Consider the following 22,997-nt stretch of genomic DNA (forward strand, 5'->3'; position numbering starts at 1 on the left):
TCCACAGCCTCTCTAGTAGGGAGCAGCTGCAAGGAGCTGACCTGCTTCTCTCACACACCTATATTCTTCCTAGTTCTGTCTGGAATATGTTTCCACACCTCAGTCTCCTTCCCTGTGGCCTTTCCCTACCTTTCTGAAGAGTATTACTGGGAAAGGATTGTCTATCAAACTTTATTTAGGACTTTGGAAGAGTCTTGAGAGAGTCAAGGAGGGCTGTGACCTCCATGTCCTGGAATGAGAAGAAATGAGTAATATATTCCGAGAAACTCATTCAGGTGTGCTTGGGATGCATGCCTTGGGGGAACCAAGATGGAGATCAGCATGTGGGAAGTGGGCAGCTGCTCTTTGAACTGGGGACTTTTTTCTTCCACATGTTTTTCACAGGGTCATGAAATGGATGTCTACTTTTAAATTGAACTTTTTCATTTCAACCCCATAAAACCTCGTGGAAAAACTTCCCTAGGTCTTCCTAGGCAGCAGCTGAGAAGACCTGCACAGGCTGCACGTGTGGCCAGTCAGGAGCTCACCAGTGGGGTCCTGGCTGCCTTGCACCCCTGGGGTGGGTTTCAGTGTCCAGGTTTGGTAGCACCAATGTGTGGCCCATGGGTTTGCCCACCTCAGCTTTGCGTTTATTTCTTTTTTTTTTTTTTTTGCCTTAGCATCTTTCTAAAGTACTGCCTTGACCTCAACACAGTGTTGCTACAATGCTGAGTTGTCTCCCTGTGCAGTCACTGCTTCTTGTGGTTTTGATTAAAACTGAAGGAAAAATGTAGTTTTGAAGGCTGTTAATTATTTGCTTTATTTATTGCTGATATAGAAAGCAAAGGAATCTCTGGTCTATTATCTCTTGTTCGAGTCATTGTTGAACTAATGTCTAGGTATAACCACTCAAGAACTGTCATTAGTGGTTTGTTGTTTATTTATTTGCTTTTTACATTAAAGATCCCATTAACTGTGTCATCTTTGGTTGTTATATCAATAGAGCTCGGTTCAAGTACTGTAACTTGATTTAAAGGGGAAAAAAATTCTGCTCCTAACATAATATGGAACAGTTATGTCATAAAATCATAGAATCATAGGATGGTTTGGGTTGGATAGGACCTTAAAGATCATCTATTTGCAGCCCTCCTGCTCTGGGCAGGGATGTTGGACACCAGATCAGCTTTCTCAAGGCCCCTTTCAACCTGACCTTGAACTCTTCCAGGGACAAGGCATCCACAACTTCTCTGGGCAATCTGTTCCCGTGTTTTACCACCCTCTGAGTAAAGAATTTCTTCCTAACATCTAATCTAATCCTGGCTCCACAGACTCCATTTAATCTTCTTAATCCAAAATACCTTTTTCTTAGACATTTTCTCTTGCTTCTCTAATAAATTACTCTAATCTCAGCTGAGGTATAACTCACAGGAAGCTGTAGTAAAAATCTGTGTAATTTTTTAAGAATTCAGGTTTTTGTTTCAAAATTCATCATCTTGCTAATAATGTGCTGAAACTGTACACTGTGCAGTCTTACAAGGGGTGCTTAGAAGAGGTACTGTGTGTAGAACTGGTGTGGTCTTTAATTTCTGACTTGCATGATAGGAGGTGAACATGCTGGTGAATAATGAAAATAATCTTAATTGCTGTAAAAGTCATCTGTACAACCCAAATTAATTCAGGTACAGTTTCTACTGTTGTAGAATGCATTTATTTTACAATTCAGAATTAAATGGCATTTCTAATTTTTCTGGGTAGTTGCTGATGCAACTACAATATCAGCAAAAATACTGCATCGGCATCATATATTTTTGTTACTTTTCTCATTTAAATAGCATACTAAGTCTCAGTGGAAAATAGTCAAAACTGTGGCAGTGATTTGGGGGGATATTTTCATTGTTGTTTTCTGAAGAAAAACTAAAATTACCTGTTTCTAAAAAAATCTGAATTTATGTCTCTGTCCCCTTTCCAACCCTGCCATGGCATTTCCCCAGACCTGGGCAGGAAGCTACAGGTGCTGTTTTCACAAAACTTTGTCAAGACAGTTTCTAATGAAAACACTTATTTTTCTTACCATCATTCAACATGAAGTAAATTTGTTGGCTTGATCCATTTCCGACTCGGCAAGTATCCAGAGTGTTTTTAATAATTCACAGCTGGTAAGAGCCCTGAGGCTTTTTTTTGGAGGCTCCCCAGAGAACAGCCTGAGCTTGTGCTGGGATGCAGGCTAAACCAAGGCTGCCTCCAGAGCCTAGTCCTTTAGGTTTGCATTTTTATTGTCCGGATGAAGTAGCCTGAGAACAACACCAGTTCCATACAGACTGTTCAAACATACAGTTCACATGAGATTTACTGTGCCCTTGCTGTCAGGAAAAGAACAGGTTTTGTTGTGGTATACTGGTAGTTCAGCAGGTAGGAAGGTTATATGGCTCCTTAATCAACTTTACATCCCAAATGCCATTGAGATTTGGCCAGCTAGATCAGGTGGAAAGATTTCTTTTGTGGCTGGGAATATCTGTCAGATGACATCTGTTGTATGCTGTTCTAAATATTTCTACTTTTAGAAGATTTAGATCTTGTTATAGTTGGTATCCTGGTGATGGAAGTCTAAGTGCTGGCACACATGATTTCCATGTTTCTCAGGATAAAGCACATATAAATAAGCAGAGCAGCTGCTCACATAGTGCTGAAGGCTTGCTTCTGTGCAATTACCAAACACTGCATGGATACCTTGGGTTTAAGTTAAGATCCCTACATAATATTTACCTGAAGTTCAAATGTAAAATATTTTTCTGAGGGCACAAATGCGAGGAAATAGCTAAAACCAAGGGAGGGGACAAATCAGATGGTTAAAGTACAAAGCATTATTTGACCTGTCCTCAGCAAGGTTTTAAACAAATGTTTAATTTTGTGATCATTCAGTCACTGCTGGCTTGACCCTTTAAAAATACCTCTCCTTGTTTCAATTAGCTTTTCTAGGAAGGGATGACAATGCCCAGTAATCAGTGCTGAAGCACCAGCCAGTTGAGCAGTACCATAGTTCTTCAGGAATTTGGCTTATGTTTTTATGAGGTTGTACAAGGGAAGGTGTTCCCATGAAACCACAGTGAATGGTCCAGTAGCTAAGAAGAAACTGTGGCTATCTGTATCTGGACTGTGATTTAAAAAAAAGGAAAATTAAGGCCATACACAATTTATGATTTACGCAGTGAGGTTGTCTTTGGGGGTTTAATTGTTGTGTCATGCAAGGAAGATCTTGTTTTACTCAATGTGGCAAACTCACCTGGTAATAAATCAGTTCTGTTAAGCAATTTAAGTTTTGCTCAAAGGCACAGGAGCAAACCTGCAGAAATCATGGCTTAGTCATTGAGAATCTGCTTAACTTCAAAGGTAGCTTTGTACATAGGCTACAAAAAAACTTGGCCTAGTACCAGCTACAACGAACAAAACTCTATGTTAGTATATTCACCACATATTTTTGCCAAGATCCATCAAAATACTGGAATAACTTTTTGTATGCTCTTTCTGTGGGTGTTGTCCAATGAGCATTGCCAGATGCTATAAGAGCCAAAAAGGTGTAACCACCTTCAGCATTGAGGGTCAGCGTCTTAGGGTCTGAGCATATGGGACATGGTAATACAGAAGAGAAATGTGAGCTCTCTTAGATAGGGTTCTGCCAAGTACTTTTTTACTACTGATCATTAGGCCTGTGTTAATCAATATAACAGTGGGAGAGAGATAATTACTGAATTAGTTGAATGAGTTGAACATTCAGTATATGAATTTCTCAGAATTTGGTGAAAGAAGTGAAAAAGTGATTTTCTTGTTACCAGCATTCAAGTATGCTTATTTCTGTGGCCAACTGGAAGACAGAAAGCAGCCATATATGGGCTGAAATTCTCCAAAGAATGTGCAATAAATACATAGTTTGGAAGAAGGTTTCGCAGGGTCTCAAGAACACAGCAGTCATGGAGGGAGAGGATTCTATTTCCAGCTCAAGAAATAGTTAGCACCGCAGGACTTGTTTATTTAGTGGGGAAAGAAGACTAAGAGGAGTAAGTTCTTGAAATAAATTCTCTCTTCATGAAACAGCATAGTAGTTAAATCATGGTCCCATGTTAAAGGCATTACCTTTCTCTTGGGAACTGGTGTTTGTTTTGGTAGGGTTTAGTCTGGGGGGAGGATGTTTCCTATTCAGACCCTCTCGTGAGGCTGACCGAGGTGTGTGGTGCCCTCGGCTGCATGGCAGAAGCAGCCTGTGCCAAGGCCTGGTTTGGGCTGCAGAGCTGGGTGGAGGTGGGCACAACCCAGCTGCCTCGTGATGAGCTGGTAGGCAGCAACAACACACCTGCAGAGTGCCCACTTTGCTCCTTTCCCATAGCCATGGAAATCTGGGACTTTGTGGAGCAAAACATCCAGCTCTTGTGCCCTGAAACCTGAAGGTGTTGCTGAATGTAGTGGCTGTACTGCAGATGTGTTTTGCTTGCAAAGGGAAGGGAAGGGAGCACTGCAGCCTGAGCAGTGTAAGGATGGTAGTCAGGCAGCTCAAGACACTGACTTTTGGAAGGTGTGCAGCACTAGCAGTAGCACAGACAAGAGCTGCTCAGGGACTAGATTTGGAATATTATCAATTCTGGAAGAAGGTCGTACTTTTCCAGTACATGTTCTGTCAGACTTCTGGGGAAGTCTAAATACTGACATGCTCCAAACAGCACCAACTTCCTTGAGAGTGTTTCAGGCAAAGGGAGAGGAAATTATTCTCTTCTACTTGACTTTCTTGGAAATGTGTATGGTCATCAAGAACAGATCAACCTTTTTTGCCAAGGTTCTTTTGAGGATAATCCAGATTTCCTTTCCTGTCACTTTCTAGAAACTGTACCTAAAAAGGTAACAAATAATGAGGGAAACAGCCGTTTTCATAGACCTTAGAGGCTTAAATTTGCCCTGATGGCCTGTTCTAGTAGTAATTGTTAAAATAATTATTTACATGTGCCTGATTACATTTGTTGTAATAGTTGTGGGTGAGTGGAAAACAAGGATATCCATCAGGAAGTAAGAAAATTAATGGGCTTTTCTCTGTATATTGTTTTGTCTTTTTCTTCTTGAATTGCAGTTTTTAGGTGAAAGTAGTCAAAAATTTTTGTGCAGGATGCCTGTGTTTATAAGTTGTACAATTTTTTTTTCCAAATCTAGATCATTGACAAGGAGATTAATCCCTTTGTGGATAAGTGGGAAGAAGAAGGACAGTTCCCAGCACATAAGGTGTTTAAAATCCTGGGACAGGCTGGATTCCTTGGTGTGGATAAGCCAACAGCTAGGCGAGTGTGTAACTCCTGACTATTAATGATGATAGACTCAAAAGATTAATTTGCTTTTGCCCCAGGTCAAAGCATGGGTTGGAATTCAGTGCAAAGTTTGCTTATATTCCTGTCACATACAGAGTTACCAACTCTGCAAATACACAAAATAACATTGTTGTACTTAAGTTGGTATTCTTCTAAATACAAGTGTTAAAACCTGTATGACTATTATTTTAAAACTAGGGAAATGAACATCACTTCAATTTTCAACATAAAATCTGTATAAGAACTTTTCTTCTGCATCCAGATACATATGAAATAATCCAGATCTTGATTAAAGAAGCCACAATTTATAGGCATTGGAAGCATTTTAAGATTTGGCTTATTGTACTGCCTGAACATGCATCCTCTCCGTCACTTCAAAGGATGAGGATAGTGTGGCCTTTTGGCCATTATACCCTAGATTGTCTTTAAAATGCATTATTCCAGCCCACAGAAGCCTGAACAGAATAGGAGGCTGATGACACAGAGAGCAGGTTTTTGTGTGTATGTTCATATATGTCGGTGACCCAAAAAGTCCAGAGGAATAGGAAGTATTTCTGCTCTTCAGCTAAGATACCTATACTGCTATCTATTTTTTTAATATGTGATATAATATATACTTGTTTTCTTTTCAAACGCTGCTGTTACATGTTCAAGTCACAATTCTCAGTGATTTTCTTTACCACCATTTTCCTGCATTCAGAGCAGCCCAAAGTGTTTAACAGTTAACTGCAGATAATTTTCTATATGGGGTAGCTCACATAATCTCAGCTATGCTACACCACATCATGATATTGCTAAGGCACAGGATTCTGTGCAACAAATTATGTCTTTTTATCACTTAATTTCAGAGGAAATATTCCCTCCTGAAATGAACTCAAATTCTTATAATGTGGAAGGTTGTCCCACAGCTGTTCAGCTGTTAGATCTCAAAGAACTGTTGGGCTGTGATTGTCTGACAAATCCAATTAGGTCTGAGCTGGTATTTCTTTACAGAAATGCTGACAGTTCAAGATTATGCTCAAGATCTATTTAAAGGACAAATAGGATTACTGGGGGAGAGAGAAAACCACTTCTACTTTCTGCCATAATTGTTTGATAGGCAGATTTGAATTTGCATCTCAGTGGGTCTCCTTTGCATTGCTGATATTCGTGTTGGGTGTAATAATGGTGCATTGCATGGCTAGCAGATTTCAGTTCTGCCTTCTTATATTCATCTCAGGGCATGCAGAGGCTTCAGCTGGGTTAAGCAGCCTCAGTGCTGAAGGTGCTGCACATACAACAATACAGAGGCAGGAACTTTGTATAACATTCACAAAATATCTGGACAAGAAATAACTGGAGTAAAATCCAGTGAAGAAGGGACTCGTGGAGGTAAAGGTGGCACAGAAAGTTGCATGCACTTATTACATGTGTCATACTCATATTTAAGACTATTTTAACTTTGGCTTTGATGTTTGCATCTAGCTGTTAATATAATTTATTTGACCTCTGCAGCTACATTTTATAAAAGGTGTAAAAAATTGATAAAATCCTCAGCAAACTGTGATCCATCTCAGTTCAGTATTGTTGGGCACAGAAAGTACACCAACTCCTTGGAAGCTGCTGTCTTTGCAGCATTCAGTTGTGCAACAGGATGGCACCAGATCCAGCTTTGCTCTGTAGTGGTGTAATGCCACCAGGTACATCTTGAAAGTCCTGAAACATTCTCCTGATCGTAAGTCAAAGTAAGCTGTGTAACAACACAGTGTATGTGACTGCACAACTTTGGCAAAGCCTGAAATTCTTTGTCTTCTACGCTTCTACACGGTGCTTAGGCATGCTGTATGATTAGTGTATACTGTAAAATAGAATTTAAAGATCCACTTCTATACTCTGCTCATCCACTTCTGTTATTCAGTTGCTGTTTGCAGAGGAGGAGAAGTCTTATGAAAGTTGAAGAAACCAAGAGCAGCCAGGAGCTTTGGAGGGGTGTTGCAGGAGAAGGGAGGTTAAATTGATTTGGAGAGAGCAATTGCAATGCAGAGCACTTGTGAGTTAACAGCCCTACTTTCACTTTCACAAACCAAAATTATCATGTTGTATCTCTTCAAATCCAGATCATAAGACATTCTCTTTAAAGAGCACTGATTTTTTTTAAAAAGTTAATTCACTTTAGTAATAGTTGCTATTTTGAAATACAAGTTTTATTGAATTTGTTTTCCAAGACTCTTCTGTCAAGTACGGTGGGTTTTTTCCCTGCAGAAATAATTTTGAAGCTTTCTGATTGGGCAGAAATGGGTCACAAACTTGTTTTGCTTAGATAGAAGGAAACATCTGTTGGATTTTAGATTTGTTGAAAGTAGACTTTTTCCTGTATAAGCCCCATTCCCTTTATGAACAATGAGCTGCTTCATGGGAGTCAGGTTTTTAAAAGAACGTGCCTTACATGTGTCCTTTATCACTGGAAACTTTCTCTGTGTGGAGAACTGATTTGGGGCACTATTTGTATTGCAAAAGCTCTATCAATTCCCACTGTATGCAGTTGCAGGCTACAAACTTGAAAAAGCTTTTCCTGTATATTTTTTCACAGTTGTTTACACAGTAGTTGGTTCTAGTGAATATTGGCTGTAGTTCAGGATGTTCATTGGAGGTCATGTAAACACTGTGGGCAAAGCTCAGACATGCACCCATAATTGGAGAATTTTTAAGATCATCAGTAGATTTAATTTACTGTCTGGTCAGTTCTCTGCCAGAGAAAGAGTCTTCTCTTTGAACAATTTCTCTGCTCTGGTATTCTTTACATGACTCAAAAATAGTGCGTATGTTAGTTTTCCTTAGGAAAGAGTTTGTTTTCTGTTACATTGTTAAGATTCTTCCTACTAGTAAAATACATGGTGAAAAGTGAATATCATTCATGCATAAAAAGTGTCTTTTTGCTGTATGCAAAATGTGCATAAATTTACTTCATTCAGGATTTAGAAGAAAAAACCAACATCCCTATATATTTATTATTCTTCATTTATATTTACTGTGTATTTCTTCATAAATTATAAAATTCTGAGTTACTGAGCTACTGCCAGTCCCAAAACTAAGGGCAGAGAATATTAGAGCAGGCAGCAGAAATATTTAACCAGTCTTGGTAGTTTGCCATTGTCTGTTTTGCTAAGGGAAGTGGGCAAGACATATTCTTTAAACTGTTCTATGTGCAGATTAGATGAGATACTGCATTAAAAGTGGAAAGTATCTGTGTGGTTATTTGTGATCTTATGGCTTATGAATCAAAGCCTTGGCTGTTGCTAAATTTTAGGATGTATTGCCAAGAATGCAGGCTCAAAATGTACTGTGTGCCTGCATATGCCAATGCAGATGATTAAAAGTTGTTTTATCAGCCGATGTAAAAGCACAGGAATCCTGTAAAGGATGGGAGAGAAGGGTTTGTGGGAGGGCAGTTTGCTGTCCTGCATATTCACATGGCATCACTGTGAAACATGAGGGATAATGATGCCTGCTCTGGGTGTTAGTGTTTACACTGGCAGTACTGTAGGGATATTCAGTGAAATGTGTTAGCATCTAGAAGTAATTATGACAAGTTTGTCCAAATAGTAGCCTTCATTTATTAGTGTCAGACACCTAGCAGTGAACGTAGAAAATATGTTCTTATATATTTCAGGAAAATTAAGTAACTGTGGTACAATTTGCACATGGATGGGAAAGTGTAGTTCTACACTGTCTGTCCCCTCCCCCTACTGCTGGGACAAACGGCAGATTTGGGACTGGAGAAAGCAATAATCATTACCTTCTTGTCACTTCAGACAGAGAAGCATGTAATAAAACTAAAATAATGTTTCAAGTGTATGATTGCACTGCAGTTGGAAAAGGATACCTTCCCTTCAGAAGTTCTGTTTATTACAAGTGTCTCTGTGTTCAGTGCGGGGAGGGAATATAGATCTATACTATCCTCTAAGGTTAATTCTGTTGTTTTCTTTGCAAGTATATATTTATCTGGTAAAATGAGACCTTGTGAGGGTTTGGGCATGGAGAATTACTTGGAAAAAATATATGGGGTTATTTTTTCCCCTTTCTGTAATACTAAGCCTTGTGATTGCACAGAATGAGCACAGAAGGACCTGGGAGGAGCAATAACGAGAAAGGGATTTAGTAGTTCAGGTGAAACAGGATTCTATGATAACTTAGAAAGTAAATGGAAGGTGTTCAGGTGCTTCTGTGGATAGAATTAGGAGCGATGTATTTGTCAGAAGTGAATTAATTTACCCCAAGCTGTTCCTGCATGGCAGTAGTGGACCAGCTGCAGTGCTTATTCTTGGTTTAGTAGATTTAATTATAGTCGGCTGAATCAACTGCTTGATCTTTTTCCCATTTACAAAAGAGTGCAATAATCATTACTAAATAGTAGATGCCCTCTAAAAGTTTGCAAGAGAAGCCTTTGGGCTGTGCTTTCAGACACCAATGAACCAATAAATCAACACTCTCAAGTGTTTACCAGCTATAATCTATACCTGTTTTGCAATCAAGAAATAATTTTGATAGGCCTTCAAAAAGCAGTAGACCAAATCAGTCACTGCTTTATTTGAATCAATTTGATGACAAAAATTGTGATGTGTGGCAGAGGTTTGGAGACCTTGATCAGATAAGTATAAGAAATTTCAGATGCTTGGACCTTCTAAGTCAGTGGATTGGATTGAAATCTCAGGAAAACGGGGTTTTGTATGTGTATATACACCTGAGTTTTGTGTAGTTGAGACTTTTTTTCCCCTCCTCCAATGTTGTGAAATGCTGACTACTCAAGTCCCATCTAGTATCTTGCAAGAGCATGATGAAATTCAGTTGAAAATGGTAAGTGGGGGACAGTTTGCTGCATTTCAGAGATCATCAGGTATTTCTGATCAGACAGAGAAATGAGCACTTGAGTTCACCTTTGGTTTTTCTTTAACTGTGAACCTGACTTGGGAAATGGTTTTGTTTCTTTTCTTCATGGCTGGTTGGGAAATGCAGTGGTACCTCTGGGAACAGCTTGTTCAGCTATCAATAGCAGCCAGCAGAGAACTGACTTACTCAAGGACACCCAGTCTTTGCAGAAGAGATAATCTTCCTTTAAATGTGTTGTTGATAGATGGATCAGATTAGTTCCTGGGATTCTGCTTTTGTGCTTCAGATAAGGCAAATCCTCACGCTTGTGGCTTGTAATGCAGATCACAGCAGTACTTCATGCAGTTCAGGTGTGCTAATAACAGTGCCTTAGGGGTCAGACATAGGAATTTCTGAAATCTGGTATGTGTACAGGTTATGTCAAAATTATATTGAGAAGGCAATTTAAAATGTCTCTTTCCTGGAGAAAGCTAGAATCATCTAACTGGTAGCAAATGCTCAGTTATGTATGTGCAATTAATGCTTGAGCTCTTGACACACATTTCTCTCACAGCAGACCTGCCATGCCAAATTCCCTTCTGTGAATCACAGGCTGTGCACAAACTGTCAGACCCGAAGTGCTAGGTGTCTTGAATCTGACTTGGAGCACTTAGAATCTTAGATGAGACTGTTACAAGCAGCTGTTGCTGTTCTGCCCCTTTTCTACTCTGGGCTGGGCAAGAGAGTCTGTCCTCTGTTGTGCTTGACTTCCCTCTAGTTTTGTAGGAAATTTTGCCCTTGGGGATTTTCAAAGAGATATATCTGATAAAAATCTGATGTTCTTGATTTTATAGTTGTGTATAAGAGAAGAATGTACACTAAAGAGAACAGTTGAATATATTAAAGAAATATGAAATAATATAATACCTGAAAAGAATGTAGGGATTGAGACATTATCAGGTAAGACAGGAACTCTGATAAAAACTTCAGGAAGTTTTTATTAGAGGCGTCTTGCTTATTCTTTACTTCTGTAGATCAAATAGGAAGACTGTCTTTTGACAAAGCTTGGCCAGTGAATGAGGTTATACTGAAACAACCTGGGTATTACAAATATGTCCAATTTACACATAACTGTCTTTTCCCAGCCTCAAGATTCTCGACATTTGTCATAGACATAAATGACATAATTTAAAAGCTTTCTGAAAGTATAAATGCATCTCTTATGCTTACATGTCAGTACAGATTTGAAGTGTGGACCAACTGTGAGAGACAAAATGATAAGAAAAGTGTTCTTCCAATCACCAGAACTGTACATACACTGAAATTTAATTTTTCTGTTTTACAGAAAAAGTTTTGAAGTAAGATCTCAGTGTCAGGGTTTTTTTTTGGTTTTTTTTCTCCTTTGTTTTGTTTCTTAAGCAGAGGTATGGGAAGCCATTTGTGATAAACAAAGTTCTTCTTGCAGGACAGTGTATTTAATGAAGAATGTGTCTGTTTGTTCTCTTTCTGCCTTTCCTGGGTGGCCTAGAATTACTGATTCCTATTATCTCTAGTGCAGTAGCTATAATTTTCCATAAGACTACAAACCTGCTCTGTGGTCTTGCCTGCCCTGGGAGATACCTTCAGTGCTGGGCAGCAGGAGCCAGGAACGTGGCATGACTCTGGAGGAGGGCAGGAACTTCTTGCATGGGACCTTTGGAACAGCACGACCTCTGTACGTGCACTCCCCTTGAGCCTGAGAACTGGCAGAAAATGGGCACTTGCCCAGAGCCTCAACCATTTACAAATCAGCTTCACTTGTACACCTGAAAGGGGGAACAAAGATAGGATTAAATGAAAAATTCCCATGAATGTGTATCACAGGAGAAAGTATTTGAGTTTTTTGTGGCATCACTGAAGGTGACTTTAGTCAGAGTTTCTTCTGCTTCCTATACTGTGTGTCAGATGAAATGAATGGGACTCTTCTCACCCTTGCTTTATTATTCAAGAAGAGGGGTCTCTCAACAGAGCAGAAGATCAGTGAGTAATAATCCTTCTGAAAGGATTTTTTTTCCTTTTTACATTATGTATAACCAGTGAAACTCCTTTCACGGAAATCATAAGGAGCAAAGTTTAACAGGAATCCAGAGAATATTAAATAAATATACAGATGGTGGCACCATCCACAGTTACTGCGGGGAAAGTAATTGTATTTCTGATCATCAGCTGCTCACTTAGCAGGTGAATACACCATTTCACAGCTTCTTGTACTCTGTGGCCTCACCAAATCCCCCTGAATAGCACATCTAGCACTGCTCCGTGTGCTGGAGTCTAAGCCTGGCAAAAACATTCACAATACATATTTCGACTTGTTCAGGATCTGTCCACAACCTAAGAAATTAAGCCTTTAATTAGTCACAGAACCCTAAAGTTTGGAAAAGACCTCTTAGATCATCAAGTCCAACCATTAACCCAGCACTGCCAAGTTAATTTTTGTATTTTTCTCCATCTTTGTATGTTGGAATGGTTGTGAACATGTTTTTTACTACTATCCATATTTATTTTCTAAATCTTACTAACTATTTTCAGCCGCCTCTATCTACTTGCGTTTCCCACTGAGCCTCATCTATTTCTTCTTGTTTTTTTCCCTCTTGAGAGGGTTCTGGTGGGTCCTTGTGTAACTTTCCTAACAAATTCTATTTGCTACTTCTTCTATTTTAACTGACTTTGAAAGGACTGAAGACAATAAAAATATTTTGCAAAAAAGTAATGAAGAAGGTCTCTGAATACATTTTCTGGTGTTTTTGGTCTTTGATTGTTTGGTTGTTTTAGGTAGAATAATGAGGGGCTCTTTCCCCTCCCACCCTTTTTTTTTTCCCCAAGAGCAATAGCATGAGAGCAATTTGCTCTTCTGCAGCTGGTGTAAAAGAGCTGTTAGTTGAGTTTGTCACTCAGAGCTGGTCAGGAAATTCTTTCCAGTGTGTCCAGATGCTTCCTGTGCACAAGGCTGCTGTCATACTTGGCACATGATTAAAAAAAAATCACACTGAAACTGTTTTTTATTTTGGTTTTAACCAGGTCCTTTTGCACCATGGAGGGAGGACAGTTTTGCTGGGGACACAGTGACACTGTGCTTGGGGTTGTTTGGAAGAACAAAAAGGAACCATGTAAAATTTCTATTTATTTGTTTCTAAAGCCTTACACTAATTCATATTGTGCACATGTCAGGTTCTGCATTATTAAAAGAAAATAGTTATAGCAGCTGATACTTGTAGCAGTGCTGCATTTAAGAAGAGATTTTGGCATCTTTGTATTCTGGGAAGTATTTGAGCATGATGCATCCTCTGACCTCTTTGTGGATTGTATTATTCTTTTATATGCTTCTGCATGGGAAAGGTTGTGTAAGCTGTACCTTCTGGTTGTTCCTGTAAAACCTGTGGGCTGCTGGACCTATAAAGGAAACAATTATGCACTTGTTACCTTTGGACAGGTCTCACCTGGACTCCCTGGCACCACGCTAATGAGATGTCCAAATAAACCCAATTCTCTCAAGAATAAAGGGAGTTTCCTACATTTTAACCCCATGTCCTTCCCAACACAATGTTGGGAATCCCTTCCTCAATCTCTGCCCAGGTTGAAACTGTGTGTCATCAGATCCCATAGCCCCAAAAGAGGATGTGGCAAGAGGAGAATACAAGAGGAAACAAACACCAGGAGTAAAATTCTTTACATACAACTCCTTTTGATAGGAAATGTTTTGCTCCTTCCGGTAGAACTTTGTAACTATTTTCAAGACACTAATTTCACTTTATTCTATTTTTGCATTTATTTCTTTCTACAGAGAGTCCAGTTTCTTCTTTCCTAGAAGATGGATGAGTATTTTGATCTTTGAAAAGTTTGCTTCATCATCAGCTTAAAGTCACCAGCAGATCTTTAATGCACATGAAAGATGCTATAAGTTCTGCTGGATGGGACATTTCAAACAGAAGGAATCCTGAGTTTTGGAGATGCCCACTGAACATGCTTCTGCAAACTGATTGTGCAAGAACTGGCTGGCCTGTAAAGCCGCTGTATTGTGTAACCCATAAGCAGCTCCAGGGATTTCAGAGTATCATCTTTGAGATGGATCAGAATTTGGCTACTGCACAGATTCTGTGGTGCTGCCTGCTAAATTAGGGAAGGGAGAGAAAATATCCATTTTCTGTTAGGAAACTGGAAAAAGAGCAGAAGATAATGAATTGGACTTTCTCTAAAGATATTTTTCAAGCAGTTTAGTTAGGTGTCTGAATCATAAAACATATAAATGCAGAGGATTAGAATCTTCCAACTTTGATCTTGCTAAAGGTTTGACAGGTTTTAATTGCTCCCAGGTTTCAGACTTGGAAACAGTTTAAGATGAAAAAACTAAAATTATGAGATTACAGGAGATTTTTATCTTTTCAGCAACCACTATCTAAACCTATAGCATAGTGTGGTTTCTGCAAGGAAAAATGCACAGCAGAGTGTGGAAGGTGGAGAGGGGGGCCCATTCTATGTTGTACCTTGTGCCTGCATGATGATAATTCAGGAGGCATCCTCAGGTCTTCTCTCTAAGTTTTAAGCTGTCTGGGGTTCATGCTGAGTTCTGTGGATAGGCTCTCCAGCATGGCTTTAAAATATTTTGCCAGGATGTGGGTAGATGTGTGTTTGTGGTGTGCACAGCCTTCCATTGATGGATTTAGTCAGGAGAAGCTGAATAGAGAGTGGGTATGGGGACATGGCTGGGAGATGTGGGGCTTGAACCTGCTCCCTTCTCCCACCACTCCAGCGAGCTCTGTAATTAGCTTGTCTGTAATAAAAGGCGGAAAAAACCTCCAGCAGAGACTTTCCATGTCCTGATGAGAGATGAAGCAGCACATGTGAAGGGTGGTGGGCTCTCACAGTGAGAGAGACCACCATCATCTACCATCATCTCCTTTCCTGTCATTTGAATGAAGACACTGGTAGTGCTTGAAAGAAAAAAATAGCTCATATTTTACATAATTTTCCCTTCATTTCACTGTTTTAGTTATTCAATGGGTAGTTGTGAGCTGTATTCTGTAAATGCCTCCACATGCTGAATGATCTAATTTTCCATGTGGGAGTACAGAATAAACTTTAGAACACAAAAGGTTGCACAGAAAGGTGGCATTAATTATACAAAAGTACCATCCGAAGGCAGATTATTATACAGAACATTCTTTTTAACATTATGAAACAGCTTTTAATTTAATACTAAGTTTGAACTGACAACATTCAAAAAACAATCACAAAGCTTTGGAGTTTAATTTCTTGTAAGGGAGTATCCTTAGAGGTAGTTGTTGAAGCATATTAAGTAAGTTTAGGAGGAAAGGAAATTTAAATGTAAGTCCTGCTGAATAATAATAAAGGGATTAATTGAAATCATTAATTTCTGGTCATAACAGAGCTTGGTCAGAACAGTACCTGAGATCTTCTCTGAGTCTCAAATATCCACGAGCTGTAAATATGAGAGTAGTCTTGTAGAGAACAACACTGCAGCTGGGGGTACTGGTGGATGAAAAGTTGGACTTGACCTGGCAAATGTGCACTCATAGCCAAGAAAGCCAAAAGTATCCTGGCCTGCATAGAAAGCAATGTGGCCAGCCGGTCAAGGGAGGTGATTGTCCCTCTCTCCTCTGCCCTTGTGAGACCCTGCCTGCAGTGCTGCATCCAGCTCTGGGTCCTCAGCACAGGAAAGATTTGAGCCAGTTGGAGCAAGTCCAGAGGAGGGTCATAAAGATGATCAGAAGGACAGAGCACTTCTATGAGGAAAGGCCAAGAGGGATGGTGTTGTTCAGCCTGGAGAAGACTCCAGAGAGACCTTGTTGCAGTCTTTCAGTACCTTAAGGGAGTTTATAAGAAAGGTGGGGACAAGCTCTTTAGCAAGGCCTGCAGTGATATTAATTGTTCTAAATTAGAAGAGGGTAGATTCAGATGAGATGCAAGGAAAACATCTTTTACAATCAAAGTGCTGAAGCTCTGGAGCAGGTTGTTCAGAGAGGTGATAGATGTCCCTGCTGTGGAACATTCAAGGTCAGGTTAGACAGAGGTCTGATCTAGTTGGAGCCCATGCTCAGCACAGGAGGGGTTGGACTAGATGACATTTAAAGGTCAAGCCAAAACATTCTATGATTCTACACAGTTAATTTCACAGGCATACAAATATAAACAAAAGCTTGCAAAGAAAAGGATTGTAATTTGTTTGATGTATTGTTTAAAAAGAAATAAGAAAATTAGGCAACAATTAAGAGGAAAAATCAAAACATAATATGGCCACTGATTTGTCTGTGGCTAAAGTTGCAAAATATGAAATAGACAGTGATGAGGTAAGACTTATGTTTTGTAATTATCCCTGGCTTTGGAGTGGTACAAGCTCTTAGATGTTTCCTTTTTATCTCCAATTATGCCAACTTATTAAAAAAAACCCTAAAAAACACCAAAAAAAAAAAAACAAAAAAACCCCAAAGCACATAAACCACCAGCCTGCTCCAAGAGCTACACTTCTGGGGTATTAGAGGCCACCAGTGTAACCAGGTCCATGATGCTGGGTGGATGGTGGGAGCCAGGCTTCACAGCTGGGAGCTGAAATGCAGAGATGGCAAAGTCTGGAGCAGAGCCAGAAAATGAACCCTAAATTTGGGAGTCTAGGTAGCTGTGATGAATGTGGGAGACAGGAGATTTCTGATCAGGATGGTTTGTGCTTGCTCTCGGACAGTCCTGAGGGAGTTACTGTAGTCCAAGACTTGAAAGATCCCAACAGATGAACCTTGTGGAGAAGTGTTTACCTCCAGCATCTCCCAACATCCCTGTTCAGCGTTCAACCAGCCTTCCCACTCTTGTCTGTGATGTTTTTGAGTCAAGATTGTTTGGGGTTTTTTTGTTGTGAGGGTGGTAAGTTTCAGAAAAAAAGGTGAATGTTTTAAGAACATAGTAGAAAATGTTCTTGTTCAGGTGTCATGCTGTGAAACCACTTGGCAGGGGTGGTTTTATTTCAGCTGACTCTGGAGAATTGAGGAATGCCACAAATGCATTTTTAATGGTCAGCTGCAATTTTAATAAGTAACAAATTGCACCAATCAGGGCATAATTTAGAGTGAAAAATATCTCAATGATATGAAGTCATTCTAAAGCACAGGGCCAGATGAAAACACCCACGTTCAACACAGGCTTTGAACTCACTATGTTTGTGAAGCTGAAAGCACAATCCAAACACTGCTCTTCTTTTTGGTGTATGAGATGTGTGTCATCTGCAAAGGATGAAACTGGAGGGATTATAGTCAAGAGTGGTTTAAAGTTGTTCATCTGTTAAAACCATATGTCAACATACATCTTCTTCATGCAACAGTATTTTCAACACTCAGGCTGCTGGCTGAGACTTGGATAATTGCGTTTAGCATCCCTGTTGCTTGTCTGTGGCTTTTTAGCTGCTATAGGTCAAATATCACCTTTCTTTAAATAACCTCTGCAATAAAAGGCCTGAGTGCTAGTTATTGGGTTTTGGCTCTATTGAACATCAATGAGAATTAGGGACATACTTACACTTTTAGTTCTTTGAAAACTGAGATTGTAATGAGAGAGAGGAAATTATGTGATAAATATGCTTCCTCTTTGTTTGCCTCCTTAGAACATCTTTCCTTGCTGGTTTCTACTAAAGCTTTCAAGCTGCCTGGAAGCATGTAACCAGATCAGTCAGTCTGTGCTGGTGTGTGTCTGCTGCAGACCTCCCATCTCCCAGAATGATTGCACTGTTGCAATGCCCAGCAGGGAAATGATGGGCGGGTGGCAATCGCTGCTTGCAGCGATTTTAAAGGCAGCATCCTCACTGACTTTAATAAGCCCTGGATTAAAGGGCAGGAGACATCTAAAGCAACTTCTCTGTAATAAAGGAAAGCTCCCTGAGCCACTCATGGAGATGTCACACAGGGGATGGGCAGATGTCACCATGCCCCCTTTCTAAGTTTTTAAAGTTTGGGCAGAGTGATACCTGTGATGAAATAACACCAGTGCTACCTGGTCTGCAGCAGTGGTCTTTGGAAGCAAGGGAGGGACACTGAAAGCTGTTTTTATGAAGCTGTGATGTGGTTAGAGTTTGTTTCTGAAAAAAACTACTGAGTGCTCAGTTTCATTAATGCTTTGGGATATTACGAAGCTCAGCCAGATTTAATTTGAGGTCCCAAAGATAAGCAGTTCGTGAGTGTCTGAGAAAGTCCTTAGTGGGTGAGAGGAGAGAGACAAGATATGTGTGCCATCAAGAAAAGAAATGTGGTGTGAGCTGAAGCTGCCCACTCCCTAGGCCCAGCTGGGGCAGCTTCATTTAGAGCTACTTGCCCCACACACCCCAGCCTTTCTCCTGGCTGCAGCCTGAGAGCCTGGAGTGGGGAGCTGGTGGTCAAAGCCTGAGCACAGAATGGGGGGAGCAGAGCACTTGGAGCTCAGATGGGATTTCCCTCTACATGATGGCAAAAACCACCACAGTCTAATTATTTTTTGTTTGCTGGGTCAGCAGGCAGAGTAGTGATCATCACTGATGCCATAAATATTTATAGAAAAAAATTCCATTCCATCTTCCACTTTCACTGAGGTATTTATTCTCACTGTTTCTCTGTTTGTTGTCAGGTTACACACCGGATTCATTTTTCATCACTCTACACTTGTGGGCTAATGCAATGTTGCATATATTCAGATATCCATGAGAAGAATGACTATACTGTTTTTGCAGGTGTGCTTTTTTACTATATATTTTGCACGCTGGTAATAGAGTGTTTCTGTATTGCTTTGAGATGGTACATTATTATTGTTGAGTGTTTTTTTTTTCTTCTTTTGAATATATTATCAAAGCCTTCACTGGTTTGTTTTTTCTAAGAAAATCTTTATAAATCCACTTTCAAAGCTGTGCCTTGCATTTATACATATTTTATACAGCCTTAATATGTTGAAGAAAAATTAGGGGTCAAGCAGAAGCTCACAGATCCAATTAATGAGTTCTAGTAAATGCCCTTAAATCCTTTGTGCACTGGGAGTAGAGCACAGGGACACCCCTCCTGATGCTTATTTTCACTTATTCCTTCAATATTTAATTAGCATGGCTTATTCACTAATTCTCAGTGAGTTTTGAAAATATTTAATTGGAAACTAATTAGACCAATTACCTGACTATTAATTACCCAAACCTGCAGATATAGGAATGGTAGGAGATCAGTCCATGTGAAGACACTGGGTGCAGTTTTATGTCAAGGCTGAATCTCAGACGTGGCTGTACAGACTTAGGCAAATCTCTCCAAATCTTTCTCTGTACCCCTTTTGTCCTTTGAAAGAGGGAAGAGGGGAGTGGCATAACAACCTCAATGTTGTGCTTGGCCTTCGTCCTGCGGGGAGAACCAGGTCAGCCCCAAGCAGTGGTGTTCAGTCATGTCTGAAACATGAGTCAGAGTGGCAAGACATGTTGCTGGTGCAGAGTTGTGCATACCAAGTGTGTGTCTTATGGCACATGCATGTTTGTGTGTGCATATGCACATCGTGACACATCACAGAGTCGCAGAATGTCTCGAGTCAGAAGGGACCCACAAGATCACAGGGTTCAGATCCCTGCCCCTCTCAGGACTATCTAAAACTAAACCATACGACTAAGGGAATCATCCAGACATATGCATTTTCCAGTCTTTAAATTAATGAACAATTTTTATTTTGCCATAATTTTAAATGGTGAAATAATTGTATTGCTTGTGGAACATCATATTTTTCTGAGGCTCTTTCCTGACTGGATTTACAGATATGGGAGTCTGTGGAGGAGGTCTTGTTTTTCAGAGGTTCAGTGTCCTGAAGTAGACATACTGCTAGTTGGAGATGCTCATTTGGTAATCAGCAAGTAAAATTTCAGTGAAGCATTACAAACTCTTAAGTTTTCCATTCCTGCTTCTGGGCAGATAGGCATTACTGTAATCTTGCAATGAATGTATGATGAAATGTGTTACTGAGATTTGTAAACTTGCCAGTTTGATTGAAGTGAGGAAGCTTGCTCATGCTTCATAACTCTTGTGGTTTTGTATAAACATTTCTTAAGGAGTCTCAAGTTGTCATAAGGAGCATATACCTGAGTCTCGTTGTTACTTCAGTAAAGACACAGAGGCTTAGATCTCACTCTTAGAAGAATAAAAAAGGAAAATTATGCTTTTTTTTTTTTTTTTTACATTTTCCAAAACAATGCTGTCCATTTTTCCTGCTGGTACATTGGTTCTCACCTGAGACTTTAGTCTTGCATCTTGCTGAGTGTTTGGATGTGACTTTTAGCAGAGGACTTGCAGGCATGGAAGCATTGCTGCAGTGTGCTGTGCAAATCCCGCCCAGCTAGTTGTTTTCCCATAGACCTGCAACCCTGCCAGGCAGCAAAAGGTGTGGGTGGCAGAGCAGAGCCTGTTTGAGAAACCACCGCACAGCTTTGGGGTCTGGCCATGCAGCCAAGTGGGAATTAGACTTTTCTGTCCATAATTTGTTCAAATGGCAGCATGAACCCTGCTTCTGCCTGATTAAAGTCAGTGCAGCAGTAAATACTGCAGTAAATAATAGGAAAATACTAGCAAGATTTATTTCTGTGTTTGCAACACAATAGGGGTTCCAAATTAGTTGCTGCAGGTGCCCAGCATTTTCAGAGACCCTCAGCTGCTGTTAAATCTCAGTCGTGCACTGGGACTTTCAGTGTTTGTTCTTCACACTGACATCAAAACTGTGCCTGCTTTCATGCTTGTCTCCCAACCTCCCATTGCAGGAGGGAATGAAAGAAGCAGTGCTGTCTCCTGAAACACATAGGAGATGAAGTGTATCTTATTTTCATGAGAATATTCATGAGGAGCTGCAGACTGAACAACTTGAGTGTGTAGTAGTGAGGGTGTCTGCAGTTTCTGTCACTCTTCTTATCTGATGACAGTAAGATGACTTACTTGGGGTAAAATTGGATCTCCATGCACTTGGTTGCTCTAAAACCTAAGTAGCAATTGAGAATAATCTTAAGTAAGGTGTCTTTTAGTCTGTTATCTAGAATTAATGCAGTGTGCGTTATTGGCTAGGAAAGCTGTGGTTAATTTGTTTAAAACTGTAGAAACAACAGAGCCCTTTTCCTCACACATGCCATGTCTAGTGGCAACAATAATAATAATGATAAAAAAAACTTAGATCAGTTTTTAATTTTTTAACTCACCTTAGTTTCCTATGATTCTTCTGTTTTTCCCAAATGCAAAATACTGAAAAAAACCTATTTTTTATGCTGCTAGAGACAAGTAATGTATTTTATTTAGTTTAATTTGGTCTGTGATCTTGATTTATTTTTTACCCATCTGTTAATCAGCCAGAAAGACATTTTTGAGAGGTCTTTTTGTTTGACTGTTGGAATAACTTCACTCTCGTGCTGGACTGCTTCTGACAGTGAAAGAACTAAGTTTAGTAAGCAGCACTGAACCATGTTCTGCTGTAAGAGTTTTGCAGTTACCCTTTATGTTTGAGCAGAATTTTATCCCATTCTTTCCTTCTGTTTCCTTCTTTCTCTTTGCTACAAGGCTGCTTTTTCTTTCTGCATCTGTTTACCACTTGTGTTGCAGAGGTCATCATTGTAATTACCAGTGAAAGCTCGAAAAAGAGGAAATCAATCTTTTCTGTGTTTCAGGGAATTTTCATCTACAACTCTTAGGACAAAAACTAAATAAACTGCATATTTTACTAACATTGAGGACAGATTTGGAATGGAAGCTATTAGCTGGGCATGTCTTGGCCTGAAAGTTTTTGGCAAACTAATGAGGTCAAGGAAGAAATTAACAAAGCTCAAAGGATTGATCTGTAGGAACAATTTAGGAGCTCTCTAGTTGAGCTATGGAGTGATTAGAGTCATGTGATTACAATGTAAGTGTCTGGCATAAACAAGGAAATGAGGTCCTGTTTAGGACAGTGGAAGAAAATGAGAAAGACAGACTGAAAAACTGCCAGCAAGTGAAATGCTGAGATTATCACTTCTCACCAAAAGTTGGAAACTTTACTGGTGGAGACATACCATTTGTATTGATGAGAAGATATGGAACTGGGACTCAGTCTTCTGGGACCTTCTGTAGAGGTTCCTGGCTTGCTTTCTCATGTCCTCAAGTCTTTAATCATCATTAAAAGCATCTCTATAGATAAGACAGATATAAATGTCTCTTTTCAGTGAACAGTGCAAGAGTATGAATAATGAAAGAAAATCAGGTTAGTATTTCTAATAGGCAGCTTGTCTTCAGAATCTCCATACATTTGTTCAGAAAAAGTTTTTATTAAACAATTTCCAGCACATTTATTAGTTTGTTGTCTATTAGCAAACAGGCAAAAAGACCATTTCTGACTGCAGATTATTTGCTATACACACTTCAATCACATATATATTTATTTTATACAAAATTATTGCTCTGTTTCTTTGTAAAATAAACCTGGCTTATATCATCATTGAAAGTAGTGAAAATGTTAAGTCATTTATCATGCTAATGAGAAAATAATCTCAACTGTAAACAGAAAAAGATAAGTAAGGAAACCATCAGTCTTCACTTTTCATGCTGCTCCCTCTAGACAGCTTGTTAAGTCACATTGAAGTTAGAGAGTGTATGCCATGGAAAGATTTCTAAAGCAAATTTTGGGGAACAAACCACCAAAACTGGTGTGGTTTTGTTCATGTCTTTTGTTATTCGGTCATGTGAAAGACACAGATAAAGTATTAAACAGACAAATATGAAACTTCTGTATAGAGTTTGGATATGAGACAGAACACATTTTCATACACATCTAGTTTGGTTTTATATTATTCAG

At 39.5% G+C, this 22,997-nt stretch overlaps 1 protein-coding gene across 1 annotated transcript in view; it reads left to right on the plus strand.

Annotated features, from left to right (window-relative positions):
- The window catches only part of LOC115901451 (probable acyl-CoA dehydrogenase 6), a 75,498-nt gene that overhangs the window by 7,129 nt on the left and 45,372 nt on the right, over positions 1 to 22,997 (plus strand). The window contains exon 2 of the mRNA XM_030944125.1: positions 5,170 to 5,300. Coding sequence (XP_030799985.1) covers positions 5,170 to 5,300 — 131 coding nt within the window. The remainder of the gene's footprint in view (positions 1 to 5,169; positions 5,301 to 22,997) is intronic.

This window comes from Camarhynchus parvulus, chromosome 2, assembly GCF_901933205.1.
Source record: "Camarhynchus parvulus chromosome 2, STF_HiC, whole genome shotgun sequence".
Taxonomy (NCBI): domain Eukaryota; kingdom Metazoa; phylum Chordata; class Aves; order Passeriformes; family Thraupidae; genus Camarhynchus; species Camarhynchus parvulus.